This window comes from Artemia sp. Qi Xiang Cuo, chromosome 16 (genome assembly GCF_049724085.1).
Source record: "Artemia sp. Qi Xiang Cuo chromosome 16, ASM4972408v1, whole genome shotgun sequence".
Classification (NCBI taxonomy): Eukaryota; Metazoa; Arthropoda; class Branchiopoda; order Anostraca; family Artemiidae; genus Artemia; species Artemia sp. Qi Xiang Cuo.
In genome coordinates this window covers 58,549,970-58,565,050 of record NC_142809.1, presented here as the reverse complement: position 1 = coordinate 58,565,050, position 15,081 = coordinate 58,549,970, and the positions used below count along the sequence as shown (strand labels likewise).

General features: G+C 33.7%; 1 protein-coding gene across 3 annotated transcripts in view; it reads right to left on the bottom strand.

The window, feature by feature from the left end:
* The window catches only part of LOC148943128 (KICSTOR complex protein SZT2-like), a 495,507-nt gene that overhangs the window by 130,944 nt on the left and 349,482 nt on the right, over positions 1-15,081 (bottom strand). For all 3 annotated transcript variants that reach the window (XM_089102275.1, XM_089102276.1, XM_089102278.1), the window contains 4 exons: positions 14,221-14,535; positions 10,457-11,147; positions 6,881-7,047; positions 4,497-4,619 (listed from right to left, as the gene is read on the bottom strand). In XM_089102275.1, coding sequence (XP_088958401.1) covers positions 4,497-4,619; positions 6,881-7,047; positions 10,457-11,147; positions 14,221-14,535 — 1,296 coding nt within the window. The remainder of the gene's footprint in view (positions 1-4,496; positions 4,620-6,880; positions 7,048-10,456; positions 11,148-14,220; positions 14,536-15,081) is intronic.

Below are 15,081 nucleotides of genomic sequence, written 5' to 3'. Positions count from 1 at the left end.
GGCCTAAATTTATTGAAAAATGCAATAGGATGAGAGCATAAAACAAATTCTCTCACCCGTTGTTGAAAAAAAGGATGCATTAAACGTAGCCCGTCGATGTGACCCAAATAATGAAACGGCCACATTTGGGACGGGAGTGAGTGGTGTAACTCTGATATCTCAGCCAAAGTCGACCCAGATCTAAATGAGTACCTGGAGAAACCTGGGGAAGGTATGCAGTAAGGGTGTGCGAAAGCACATTATGGTCCCCCCCCATTACACTTCCTGGCTGAAGGGCTACAAAACGGAGATCAGCACCACCGGTTTGGACCTTAAGGATACATTACTTACTTTACTTCGGACTTTACTTACTTTACTAAGGATTCTTACTTACTAAATAACGAAATGAAAGCTATTTTGCTATATTTTCATTTTTAGTGTTGCTTGATGTTTTAAAAGCATAACTAAAAGGCCTATACGACATATGGGTTAAGATAATACTATTAATTTAATACTACTGTTTACTGATAAATTACCATTACTGATTTTAAAATTGCCGATTTTAAAAACTAGTAGGATCAAACAGTTCGTGGTAACGAACTGTAAGTAAGGAGCCCGGCTCAATGGTAACCGAAACTGTAGAAAACAGAATTTTGATACCAATAGATACATCAAAAGAATCAGATTTTAATGCTGATTTCAAATATATAAGTTTCATCAAGTTTAGTCCTACCAATCAAAAGTTACGCGCCTGAGAAAATTTGGCTGATTTAAGGGGGAAAAACCCCCTAAAAAATACAGAACCTTAATGAAAATCACACCATCATATTCAGCGTATCAGAGAACCCTACTGCGGAGGTTTCACGCTCCTATCTACCAAAAATTTGGAATTTTGCATTTTTTGCCAGAAGAAAGATCACGAATGCGTGATTATTTGTTGGTTTGTTTTTTTTTTGTTTTTTTTTCCCAGGGGTGATCGTATCGACCCAGTGGTCCTAGAATATCGTGGGAGGGCTCATTAGAACGACAATTAAAAGTTTTAGTGCCCTTTTTAAGTGACCAAAAAAAATAGAGGGCAACTAGGCCCCCTCCCACGCTCAATTTTTCCCCAAAGTCACCCGATCAAAATTTTAAGATAGCCCTTTTGTTCAGCATGTTCGAAAATATGATAAATATGTATTTTAGGAGACTTAATCCACCGAAGTCCCCGGGGGGAGGGCTGAAAGTTACGAACTTTACCCAATGTTAACATATAGTATTGGTTATTGGGAAGTATACAGACGTTTTCATAGGGGATTTTTCTGGTAGGGGGGGGGGGGAGTGGGTAAGGGTTTATGAGGGAGGATCTTACCATGAAGGAATTTTTCATGGGAGAAGAGACATTGCTATGACGGGGCTGCCGGATTTCCCAGCATTATTTAAATAAAGATCAGTAATCATATATAAAAAAAACAAGTTTTCCAACTAAAAATAAGGAGTAACATCAAAACTTAAAACGAACAGAAAATATTACGTGTATGATTGGGTTCACCCCCTAGTCAATACCTCGCTCTTTAAGCCAAAGATTTTTTAGTATTTTCATAAGAGCTATTTATTCTAAATAAAGGCCATTGTGATTAAGGGGTCATTTTGTAAGAATTGGACCAAAATTCAAACTTTAGCTTAAAGAGCGAGGTATTGACTAGAGAGCGAGCCCCCTAATATACGTATTAAAAATATATGAATATAGAAGTTCGTTACGTAAGTTAATTCGTAAGTTACGTATATTTCTTAATAACAAAAACGTTCGAAAATAAAATTAAACAAGTATCGAGAAAGCAATATAACCAAATAAAAGTAAAAATAATATGCAAATTTTGTTTTAATTATTCATGTACGGGGAGCCAAAATCAAAACCTGCATTAATTCAAAAACGTTCAAAAATTAAATAAAAAAAAAACAAGTTTCTTTAACTGAAAGTAAGAAACGACATTAAAACTTAAAACGAACAGAAATTATTCCGTATATGAAAGGGGCTGTCCCCTCCTCAACGCCTCGCTCTTTACGCTAAAGTTTGAATCTGTCTCACAACTTTATTTTTTAAAACAATAAAAAACTTTAGCGTAAACCCTCCCACGCACATTTTTTCCCCAAAGTCACCCAATCAAAATTTTAAGATAGCCCTTTTGTTCAGCATGTTCGAAAATATGATAAATATGTCTTTTCGGATGACTTAATCCCCCGAAGTCCCCGGGGCGAGGGCTGAAAGTTATGAACTTTACCCAATGTTAACATATAGTATTGGTTATTGGGAAGTATACAGACGTTTTCAGAGGGGATTTTTTCTGGTAGTGGGGGGGATCTTACCATGAAGGAAGTTTTCATGGGAGAAGAGACATTGCTATGAAGGGGGTGCCAGATTTCCCAGCATTATTTAAATAAAGATCAGAAATTATATACAAAAAAAAACAAGTTTTCCAACTGAAAATAAGGAGTAACATCAAAACTTAAAACGAACAGAAAATATTACGAGTATGATTGGGTTCACCCCTAGTCAATACCTCGCTTTTTAAGCCAAAAATTTTTTAGTACTTTCATAAGAGCTATTTATTCTAAATAACGGCCTTTGTGATTAAGGGGTAATTTTTTTAGAATTGGACCAAAATTCAAACTTTAGCTTAAAGAGCGAGGTATTGACTAGGGAGCGAGCCCCCTAATATACGTATTAAAAATATATGAATATAGAAGTTCGTTACGTAAGTTAATTCGTAAGTTACGTATATTTCTTAATAACAAAAACGTTCGTAAATAAAATTAAACAAGTTTCGAGAAAGCCATTTAACCAAATAAAAGTAAAATTAATATGCGAATTTTTTTTAATTATTCATGTACGGGGAGCCAAAATCAAAACCTGCATTAATTCAAAAACACTCAAAAATTAAATAAAAAAAGTCAAGTTTTTTTAACTGAAAGTAAGGAGCGACATTAAAACTTAAAACGAACAGAAATTATTCCGTATATGAAAGGGGTTGTCCCCTCCTCAACGCCTCGCTCTTTACGCTAAAGTTTGACTCTGTCTCACAACTCTACTTTTTTAAACAATAAAAAACTTTAGCGTAAAGAGCGAGGCGTTGAGGAGGGGACAGCCCCTTTCATATACGGAATACTTTCTGTTCGTTTTAAGTTTTAACGTCGTTCCTTGCTTTCAGTTAAAAAAACTTGTTTTTTTTTATTTAATTACTAGTAGGAACAATAGTAGTATTATAATAGAATTATTGTTTACTGGTTTTTGGAGCCACTATTAAATACACTTTAGAACTAGAAGGACTTTTAAGTACCTCGAAATTTTGGATAAATATATTATTTACACACGAAGCCTATTAAAAACAACAGTTAATAAAATTCAACAAAGAAAAAGAGAAAAAAATACAAATAGAAAACTAGTGACATCTCACCATGGACAAAAATCGCTGTTCAACAATTAAACACACTTCATCCTATACTGAAGGTGTTTTAGACACCTTAGTCATCATTAATTTAGTCACCTTAGTCACTTTAGTCACCTTAGTTTTAGACACCTTAGTCATCATTAATTTAGTCACCTTAGTCACCTTAGTTTTAGAAACCTTAGTCATCATTAATTTAGTCACCTTATAGTCACCTTAGTCGCCTTAGTTTTAGACACCTTAGTTATCATTAATTTAGTCACCTTAGTCACCTTAGTTTTAGACACCTTAGTCATCATTAATTTAGTCACCTTAGTCACCTTAGTCATCATTAATTTAGTCACCTTAGTTTTAGAAACCTTAGTCATCATTAATTTAGTCACCTTAGTCACCTTAGTTTTAGACACCTTAGTAATCATTAATTTAGTCACCTTAGTTTTAGACACCTTAGTCATCATTAATTTAGTCACCTTATAGTCACCTTAGTTCATTATTTTTTATTACCTTTTTCCTAAAATTTAGGCAAAAGGTTTTTTTTAAATACAGAAAGAACTGGCAAAGGGGCATGTGCTCCCCTAGAAGATCGAACGTTACATTAATTACAGCGGCGAATTGGCGAAGAATACCAATGAAGAAACGCAGTTTTCGTTAGTGCCCCCCTTCCCCCAAATATATTGCGTATAAAAATTTTTAAACTTTTTTTCGTATTATGAGCATACAGGCGGTAGAGTTTGAAGTTATGAGCTATTTTAAGATAAATGCATTTTAAACTCTCGATGTTGGGGGTTTCATTTATTTATTTATTTATTTGACGATGATGAATTACGTTGTGTCCGTGTGAATTGACAATGAGTAGATTTCATATACATTGTTAGTTTAATTAGTTAAATACGGATAATAATATGAGCTAAAAACTCTCTAGGATTTGTTTGGATATATATTGGTATTTGATATTTTGCTATAAATGAAAAATGAATCAATGAAATATATCTATGCCTATCCATCTATCAAAGTTTTTTCAGGAAAGCACCAAAAAATTCTGAATTCAGTTTAGTGACTGTAAATCAAGCAACAAGGAAAAATTAAACTTACCTTGAATCGGTAGTCACCCTGAGCATCAACATATTTAGGAGGTGTGAAGTAGGAGCTAAGACTTTCCATAAGATAATATTCAAGGGGTCCAGTGAAAGGCAGAGCAACTGAAGGCAATGTAAACTGAAACAGTTCAATAAGATGGTTAAGTGCGTTAGAATCGTGATTATCTCTATGGTTAAAACTTAATGATGACGCAAAAAAGAGGCGCACTCAGCATTTCAAAAAAAGTTAAACGCGTGTGCTTCGAAAAGTTGATGAAGATAGATATCTAGAATGATATTACATTAAATAAGGCCATAAAAAGTTCATTATACAAACTTAACTATGACGTAAAAAACAGATATGCAATGTGTCAAAGCTGTCTGCACCTAAAATTTAAAAAAATGAGGTGTCGCAAGAATTTTTTCTTCAAAAAAAAAAAAAAACAGAAAAAAAACGGTAGCACGAGCCTTAAAGACGGTCTTAAAATACATTACGTGCTCAAAATCAACTCTATGAGGTAAAAAACAGGTAAGTCATATGCCAAAGCTGTCCAAGATAATATTCAAGGAATCCAGTTAAAGACAGAGCAACTAAAGGTGATGTAAACTGACACAGTTCAATTAGACGGTTAAGTGCGTTAAAATTGTCTTTACCTCTGATGTTAAGACTTAATGATGACGCAAAAAAGAGGTGAAGCTAGGGCAACAAAGTTGCCATTGGGAGGGGCAGAACGGGGAGGACCATTGGGCCGATTTTTGAAAGAGCGCAATAAGGGGGGGGGTCAATTTTTCCCTCCAGGTTGTTTTCCAAGCAAACTCCTACAGGACGTCTGAATTTCAGATGCCAAATAAGCAAGTTGTTTGCAAAGAATCAGACTTTAGAATGCCTTTGAGCATAGTCAATTATCCAACTTTGCCATTTGTGCATGAACAAGGAAGCTGCCAGCCCCTCGAAATTTTTAAGTTGGCGCAAATCACGATCGAACTATTGTAGAAAAAATATATATTCAAACAATATCCATTCATCTCCTCTTCAAGGAGTTTTGATCAACTTTAAAAAAGAAATTGTATTTCTTTTAGTTTCAAAGCTGAATTTCTTGCGTGGGCAAACTTAGGAATGAGCGAACTATTGAAGTTTAGGGGTACATGTGATGCCATTCTTCTGCCTCAGTCCCAAACACACTAAAATAAAATCACAAAGTTAATCGAAATACCTAACCGAAATCACTTTTAAAAGTAGATAGCAGCACTTTCAGATTAATCGAAAAATATTTTTTTTAGATTTATACATTTTCTTTATTTTTCCGACAGCGTCAGGGAATTGTCACACATCTTACGCACTTTGAGATTTTTGTTAACTCTTACTAAATGGTAAATTGTAATTAAATTTGTGTCTTCAGGGTTCAACATACCGTAAAATTATTACCATCGACATTATTCGATAATGTCTAGAGTTAAAAGCCTTCACGTGGTTATTTTTTGGGGTTTTTACTGAAAGATTATCATTCAAAGGGGAAAAAAATCCAAAGAAAAAATTACACAAAAAACGACAGGCACTAAAAAGGTCTGATTTAAATTTTCAAGTGAAGCATAAGAGCAGATATAATAAAATCTTCCTCAGTTTTTCATTCATCCGAAACACCCAAATCAAACAGTTCGCGGTAACGAACTGTAAGTAAGCAGCGATCCGGCTCAATAGTAACCGAAACTCTAGAAAACGGGTTTTTGATACAATAGATACATCAAAAGAATCAGATTTCAATGCTGATTTCAAATATATAACTTTCATCAAGTTTAGTGATACCCATCAAAAGTTACGCGCCTGAGAAAATTTGGCTGATTTTCGAAAAAAGGGAGAAATACATGAAATTCACACCATCAGATCTCGCTTTTTACGCTAAAGTTTGACTCTTTCTCACAACTCTGTTTTTTTAAACAATAAAAAACTTTAGCGTAAAGAGCGAGACGTTGAGGAGGGGACAACCCCTTTCATATACAGAATAATTTCTATTCGTTTTAAGTTTTAATGTCGCTCCTTACTGTCAGTTAAAAAAACTTGTTTTTTAAATTTAATTTTGTATAAAAAAGAGACAAAAAATACATACTAAAAGAAAATTTACACAGCTGTCAGTGATGGAAATATTGTAATTACATTCTCGATTTAATGGTAAAATGTTCACTTAGAAACAAATGTTTCGAGCAAAAAGGGGTTGATTTTGTTTGTTAGTGTTGCTTAAAGTGTGTTCGCATTTTCGGTGAATAGTGGTGTGTAGTTTTAGTGTTTTTCTTTAGCGTAAGCGTGTTTTCGGTGTAAAGTATGTATACATTTGTTAGAGCACCGTGTTAGAATACCAATTAATTTCCATAGGACTAACATTGACGTAAGTCCAGTGAATTTACCTGATATTTCTTTGATGGTTGTTCCCCTTCAGATTGCAGAAATGCAACATCTTCTGGATCCAATTTTCGTTGAGGATTTCTGGCCAGTAGTCGATAGAGATTTGAAAGCACAGCTTCGTCTAGTCGATTCTTCAGAAGTTCAGTAAGGGCATTTTTAATCGCAGGACCTATAAAATACCATTTGATTAAAATATAATTAATCAATTCCCCGACTCATGCTAGAGTGAACCCAAAAACATGGTTCGGGGGAATTCCAAAACATACATATAAAATGGATTATTGTTAAAAAAAAATGAAAAATTAGAAGATCGTAAACAAAAAGTCTTACCTTAAACCAGCGGCGTAATTTCATCAAAATCCCGGGGGAGAGGAAGGGGGGGGGGGCAAAATTGGAGCCAATTTTCCCAAATCAAGTGAAAATCTCAGTGAAAACTGAAAAATGAGCGGTATAGTACCATATAGGTAAAGATACACTAAAGAAAACTGACCCGTTTCTATAGATGCATGAATAATGTAGGTTATGTATGTTTTGACATGAATTTTGGAGAAATTGAATTTCAGCTAGGGATGAGGGGGGGGGGGGCTTTTAATTTTAATTTCCCTCTGACGAAAGATCTTATGAAAGAATGACATTGGAAGTTAAAAATAAGGGGAACTAATGTTGATAAATTATTGCTGATTTAGCTGATGAGAAAAGACAATTGTTCGGGGTGAAGGCACTACACCCCCCCTCCTCCGTGAATTACAGAGGATATGTTTCAGAAATATAAATGACAACCTATCGCGAGCCCAAATGGGGGTTAACAAAGACAGATCTGATTATTGAGGTTATTTTGAAATTGAGAATTATAAAAAAACGGTTGTTTTGGTATACGTTACCGTAATTCAGCTTTTTCCCTTAAACTAAAAAATTCTATCAAAATTGTTCGATGGCAAGAATTGTTACGTAAATGTACGCGTCTAATACAAGAACAAATCACTTCCAACATATCATTGCTTATATTAAGAAAATATGAAAGTCAACTTTTTTTTTTTTTTTTTTTTTTTTTTTTTTTTGAGGAAGAAAAATATAAACAATCTTTATGTCACAATACGGTGATTTTTATTGAGCAGTATAATAATTTTGTATATATTACAAGAAAAAATTCAATAAATGGGGACTTTTTACAACAAGTGAAACAGTATTGACAAAAATTACCCTTAAACATTTTATTTTTGAAGCAAAAAAAAACTTTTACTAGTCTTAGTAGCGCCTTCATAAAACAACGACAAAAAACTCTTTAAACTATATTTTTAGTTTAACTTGATTTTTACTGAGAAATTTTTAATTGTGAGTTTTTATCGTTGGTTCAGTTTTTTTTCTAATTTGTTAAGTAAAGGTGTTAGTTTCACATTGCTATGCTTTATTTTCCAAAATAGAAAGTTCTCGGTTCTTCTTACATTTTTCTTTTGTTGTACCATTTATGCGCTGTGGTTTTTCCAAAAATGTTGGTCTTATCGTTTATAAACTTTTTAATATGGTTTATAAGCTAAATTCACATCATATCAAACAGTTCGTGGTAACGAACTGTAAGTAAGGAGCGAACCGGCTCAATGGTAACCGAAACTGTAGAAAACAGAATTTTGATATCAATAGATACATCAAAAGAATCAGATTTTAATGCTGATTTCAAATATATAAGTTTCATTAAGTTTAGTCCAACCTATCAAAAGTTACACGCCCGAGAAAATTTGGCTGATTTTCGAAAAAAGGGGGAAAGACCCCCTATAAGTTATAGAACCTTAATAAAAATCATAGCATCATATTCAGCGTATCAGAGAACCCTACTGCGGAGGTTTCAAGCTCCTATCTACAAAAATTTGGAATTTCCCATCTTTTGCCAGAAGAAAGATCACGGATGCGGATATATATGTTTGCTTGTTTGTTTTTTTTTCCCAGGGGTGATCGTATCGACCCAGTGGTCCGAGAATATCGTGGGAGGGCTCATGCAAACGGAAATTAAAAGTTATAGCGCCCTTTTTAAGTGACCAAAAAAATGGAGGGCAACTAGGCCCCCTCCCACGCTCATTTTTTTCCAAAATTCACCTGATCAAAATTTTGAGATAGCCATTTTGTTCAGCATGGTTGAAAATATGATAACTATGTCCTTTAGGGTGACTTAATCCCCCGCAGTCCCCGGGGGGAGGGCTGAAAGTTATGAATTTTACCCAATGTTAACATATAGTATTGGTCATCACGTTTCAGAGAGGATTTCAGACGTTTTCAGAGAGGATTTTTTCTGGTAGTAGGGGGGGGGAGTGGGGCGGGGGTTATTTGGGAGGATCTTACCATGAAGGAATTTTTCATAGGAGATGGGACATTGCTATGAAGGGAACGCCGGATTTCCCAGCCTTATTTAAAAAAAGATCAGAAATTATATTTATAAAAAAAAAACAAGTTTCTTAACTGAAAGTAAGGAGCAACATCAAAACTTAAAACGACAGGAAACATTACGTATATGATTGGGTTCATCCCCTAGTCAAAACCTCGCTCTTTAAGCCAAAGATTATTTAGTACTTTCATAAGAGCTATTTATTCTAATTAACGGCATTTGTGATTAAGGGGTCATTTTTAAAGAATTGGAACAAAATTTGAACTTTAGCTTAAAGAGCAAGGTATTGACTAGGGGACGAACCCTCTAATATACGTATTAAAAACATAAGAATATAGAGGTTCGTTACGTAAGTTAATTCGTAAGTTACGTATATTTATTACTAATAAAAACGTTCGTAAATAAAATTAAACAGGTTTCGATAAAGCCATTTAACCAAATAAAAGTAAAATTGATATTCAAATTTTTTTTTCAATTATTCATGTACGGTGAGCCAACATCAAAACCTGCATTAATTCAAAAACGTTCAAAAATTAAATAAAAAAACAAGTTTTTTTTTTAACTGAAAGTAAGGAACGATGTTAAAACTTAAAACGAACAGAAATTATTCCGTATATGAAAGGGGCTGTCCCCTCCTCAACGCCTCGCTCTTTACGCTAAAATTTGACTTTCTCACAACTCTATTTTTTTTTAAACAATGAAACTGTAATTATCAAGAGCAATATTGTGCAGCATAACAGTCACATTAAAAAACAACATGTTAAACTAGTCAGTATTGATTTTTAAGCCAAGGATGAATGGCTTTAATTCCAATAGTTTGAAATCTCGGTTGATACTAGAAAACAATCCAGCTTACATAATAGGTCTACTCTATATTCAGAAACATATTTGAGAGATAAGAAAAACAACAATGATAAAGAAGTAATAAAACCAAAAAAAAAATCATAAAAGATAAGATACAGACATGGAACGAGAGTGTGTGAGAGAGAAAGACAGAGAGGGGAAAGGGAGAAAAGGAGAGGAAAAGTGAGAGAAAGGAAGAAAAAGAAACAGCGAGAGAGATGAAACACAGTAAGCGAAAGAGAGACTGACAGATACATAGACGGAGAAACAGAAAGAAATAGAAGCACAGAGAGAGATTCTAGAAAATAGAAAAAAAGAGTGTCTATCAAAAACTACCTTATTAAGAAGATTTATACACTACCTGCTTCAGTGATACCATGAACAAGCAATCTGATACAATCTCCATGAGGCTCTCTAACATCAACATTCTGGGAATAATCTCCTATAGACTCCTGAGGGTAATTACCAGGTGTAACCATCTTCATGCGTGGCTCAGGTGACACACTAGACACTTGGAATCTGGCAACTGAAACCATATCTGCCTCTGGTATTGTACATTCAAACAGCCGCATGTAAAATATATCTGTTCCATCTTGATATACATACATATTCTTCCGATTCAAGACGTTAAACGGGGCAAGAGCCATCAACAGTGCCTGAAGTCCTCTACTTGATTGACCTCGCCCTGACTTCAGTTTTTTATGAAGACTGAAGTGGGTCTCCCAGACAACTGGACAAGAGAAACAACCTGGATTGAACTTCATTTCAGCTGCCAAAATCGTTTTATGATTCTCATCAGCTAGGTCAAGATCCATACTTACAGATCGAGCAGTACCCTCAGAAACTGTGATCTCACCATCTGTTTCTAAAAGATTATTACATTTTCTTGTGTCGTGCAGGTTTTTGAGGAGCATGTGTCTATTGACAAATTCACATGCGTATTCTACTTTTTTAAGTATTGCTTTTCTAGTTTGTTCGAAGGAGCGGAATTCGATGGGTGCACTTTGAGGGACTCGGCAATGAAAGAATGAAACAACTGATTTTCCTCGAATCTGCAATAAATCAAGAAGATGTAAATATCATTTAGAAACTCTAAAATAAAAGTATAAAAAGGAATACAAAACATTCCCATGATAAACCATGAAAAAATATTCAATGAGCTAAAAAAATATTCCATGAACTGAAAAACTATTAAATGAACTGAATCATTTAGAAACTCTAAAATAAAAGTATAAAAAGGAATACAAAACATTCCCATGATAAACCATGAAAAAATATTCAATGAGCTGAAAAAATATTCCATGAACTGAAAAACTATTAAATGAACTGAAAAAATGTTCAATGAACTTAATAAAGAGAGTCTGAACTAAAAATACGCGTTCATCACAAAGTCAAATGATTTTGTGGTTTGAACTCCATTCTTTGTGGTCTAAAGCCAAGACACACAAGAGAAGGAAATAGTAAGAAGCAGTCATGGTAAATATAAATTTAGCTTTTTATACATTTTACCACCTTTTATAGACTAGTCTAAAGGGTCTTCTATGAATATAAGATAATCTGATCATAAAAAAAGCAATTTCCTGAGTTGCCTCAGCTTGCAAGGCAACGAGCGTCCAAAGCTCAAGAGAGGGGTCCGCCTTCCTAGAGTGTCAGGCAGGTGACCCAATTCACAAGCTCAGACAGTTGCATTATAAAAAACTTAATTAAATATTAGTTGACCAAAAAATCGCCTGGATTTGCAAGGTGAACAAACGTCCAAAGCCTAATAGGGCCTGTCAGTTCAAGAGTGTTAGGCTTTTTTTCATTCATCACTTATTGTATATATGTACCAGAATTTTTTTTTGTGGATGAACAAAATAGGAAGCGTGCAAATACTTCGAAAAGAAGCGTCAATAAGCCTTCTTCAGTATAAAAACAAAGTTTATAAAATAGGGAAAAAACTAAAAGAAAAGCGTAAGAAACAGGAAGAACAAAACAGGAAACTCGAGGAGAAATAAAAAGGAAAAACTGTAACATATTGTTGTAATTTTCTGCTCTTTTTTTGTCTTAAACAAAACCATCTGTTGTCTCACAACTTAGATCATAATGCTCTCAAATTGATAAATTAAAATGAGAAAATTACTAGGACTAGCGGCATATCGTCATTGCTGATAGAGCCGCGAATACTGTAAAAAATAAACAAATAAATATGAGACTAACTTTATTAAAGGTCAAAATATTTATTCTCCAATAAAAGCTTATTTGATATGACTTTATTTGATATTAATTAAAAAACTTTTTCCACTAACAATTTTACAAAACAAAGTAAAGAACTCCATTAAACCAAAAATAGAATCAAACAATCTACGAAGCATACAACTACCACAAATCAGCATCAATAAATGAATGAAACACAAAACGAACGGAAATTACAATAAATAACAGATTCAAACTCAAAACGAGCAGAAATTAACATGAGTAGAGTTCAAAACCCCAATTCTTCTAAAAGCCAGAATAAAATTTGCACTTTACTGAAAAAATTCAAATGAACATGCACTGTCAGTTTAATATACATATGCTGATATTTATTCCTTAAAATCTTAATTAATTTTTGATTTCTTAAATTTATAAAGGTGAACACATTTAAAAGAATTTTTTTCAGTGCTTTCAACTTTCAACTACGTCGAACAAAATTATTATCTCAAAATTTTGATTGAATGTGTTTGGGGAAATGGTGGGCGTGGCAGGGGTGTTAGTTGCCTTCTAATCTCTTTCGACTATTAAAAGGGCACAAGCCTTCCAATTTTCAATCGAATGAGCATTGTTCAAAGTTTATACGACAACTCCTTCGATACGAAGGGCTCTGGTCTAAAGGATAAAAAAATAATACATTGTGCCAATATCGTTTTTTACTTAGGAAGCACTATTGCGCTGCCTATGATACTTGAAAATACGTGATAACCAATGCGAAAGAGAGACAATTTTGATATACCTACTAGTATCAATTTTTATCCCCCAAAAATCGTTGCTGTTTGATTTGTTTTTCTTTTTTTTAGCAAAATTATCAAACAAACCCGTGCATTAAATAAAATGATGTATAAATATAACAAATGCATGGTTCCTTCTAGACCATATATGCACGGAAGCCGTCTATATATATTCCGTGGGAATTTATGAAGCCCACTTGTGCCCTTCCCGGTCGAACCTTAGGAAACTAGGATCAAAAACCAGGCCCTGTTCTGCCAAGCAAAACCGATCCACGACAATACCACGGGGGGTCAAACAAAATCCTATGGGCGCATAAAAGGTGTCACTATTCAACTTTCAATGCCAAACTGAAAAGATCAAGCCAGATATCTGACTAGTCAGGTCTAAAACGATCAAGACAGACATCTAATTTCATCTTTAGGAAACAGAAACTCTAACCAGAACCATTATAGAAACTATGAGCGTCAGCAAACACTTGATTGTTTTTGTTATTTGTTAAAAAAGGTGCATTAAGAAAGTTTCCATAAGGAAAAATATCCAAAAAATAAGTTCAAAAAACCCATTTTCAATTTCATGTTACTTTATTTTATATATTCGATAGGACTACAAATATATATATTATACACACACACATATATATATATATATATATATATATATATATATATATATATATATATATATATATATAAACCTGAAAAAACCTGAAAAGTATGATACAGTCTGATAAAACTGAAATAATCTTTATTTGATATAACCTGAAAAGCTACCCAAAAGAGTAGAAGCTTTGATCTGTTGTCTAGTTTCAAGATTTATTCAAGATTTTATTTTATTCCAGAAAAAAAAAAAAAAAAAAAAAAAAAAAAAAAAAAAACTGTATCAAATAAACTGCTAAGTGAATGCAATATTGTTCAGGAGACGTCTCCATTCAGCTTCGAAAGGCAAACTAAAAAAGTCTATTCAGATTTTAATAGTACGCATTCTTTTTTATGTACTTTTTTTTAAAATTCCGCACAGAGCCAATCCGAAAACTGTCACCCAAAACTCTGAGCGTCGGAAATTATTTGGTTTCCTTTGGTATTGATTATAAACAGTTGGATTAGGTAAGCTTTGAGAAATATTTTTTTAACGTCCAACCGCAAATTAAAAAAAAAGTACCTGAAAAGCCATCCAAAAAGGAGGAAGCTTAGACCTGCCATCTGGAATCATGATTTGCTCCTCAAAACTTGTTGCCGCTGCAGTTTCTTTAGCAGTAATATCAAACAAACTATTTGCAGAAATCTTTCTAAGAGGACATGGAATTTTCAGCTCATCCAAAATTGCGTCTACTTGCTGCTGATCTACAACCAAACGTAAGTCTTCATAGTTATATTCTTGTTCTTCACGTAATGCTTCTTCGTCAACTTCAATGACGTAGAAATATGCCTGTTCTTGCTTAAGTCCATATCTGTCAAGCCGAAGCTGCCGAAATTCCTGAAAAAGTTTGTGTAAATGTTTAGCTGAAGTATAAGAATTCAAGCAGTGGAAATTTTAAATATACCTTGAAGAAATAATACATTTAGAAAAATTTCAAATTATTGTATATCTTTCTGATTAAATTCGTGCAAACTAATTTGTATAATAAGAAAGGCTCCGACAGTAAACCCAATCATTTCATCGAAAATCTACTTATATTATAGAATTTTCTTTAGGCAAAGGAATGCGGTATATTCGGGATTTACAAGCACAATTCAATGGCTTTATTTAACAAAAGTAAATTTCCTTAGGTGATTTTTGGCTAGACAGCCCCTCACTTCTTCTCGGTCACAGGAAATATTCCTATAATTATTTATCGGCCCACTCAGCGAATGAGCTGAGTGGAACAATACAGAACCCGTTAACATAGCTATATACCAATAATATTGAGACCAGGAACACAGCTAAAATCTTTAAATGTGTATGCGTAAAAGGGAAGATGCTACTGTTACAAGTATTCTGTCTGAATCAACCCCGTGATTGCTTTCCACTCTGCCTGGAATA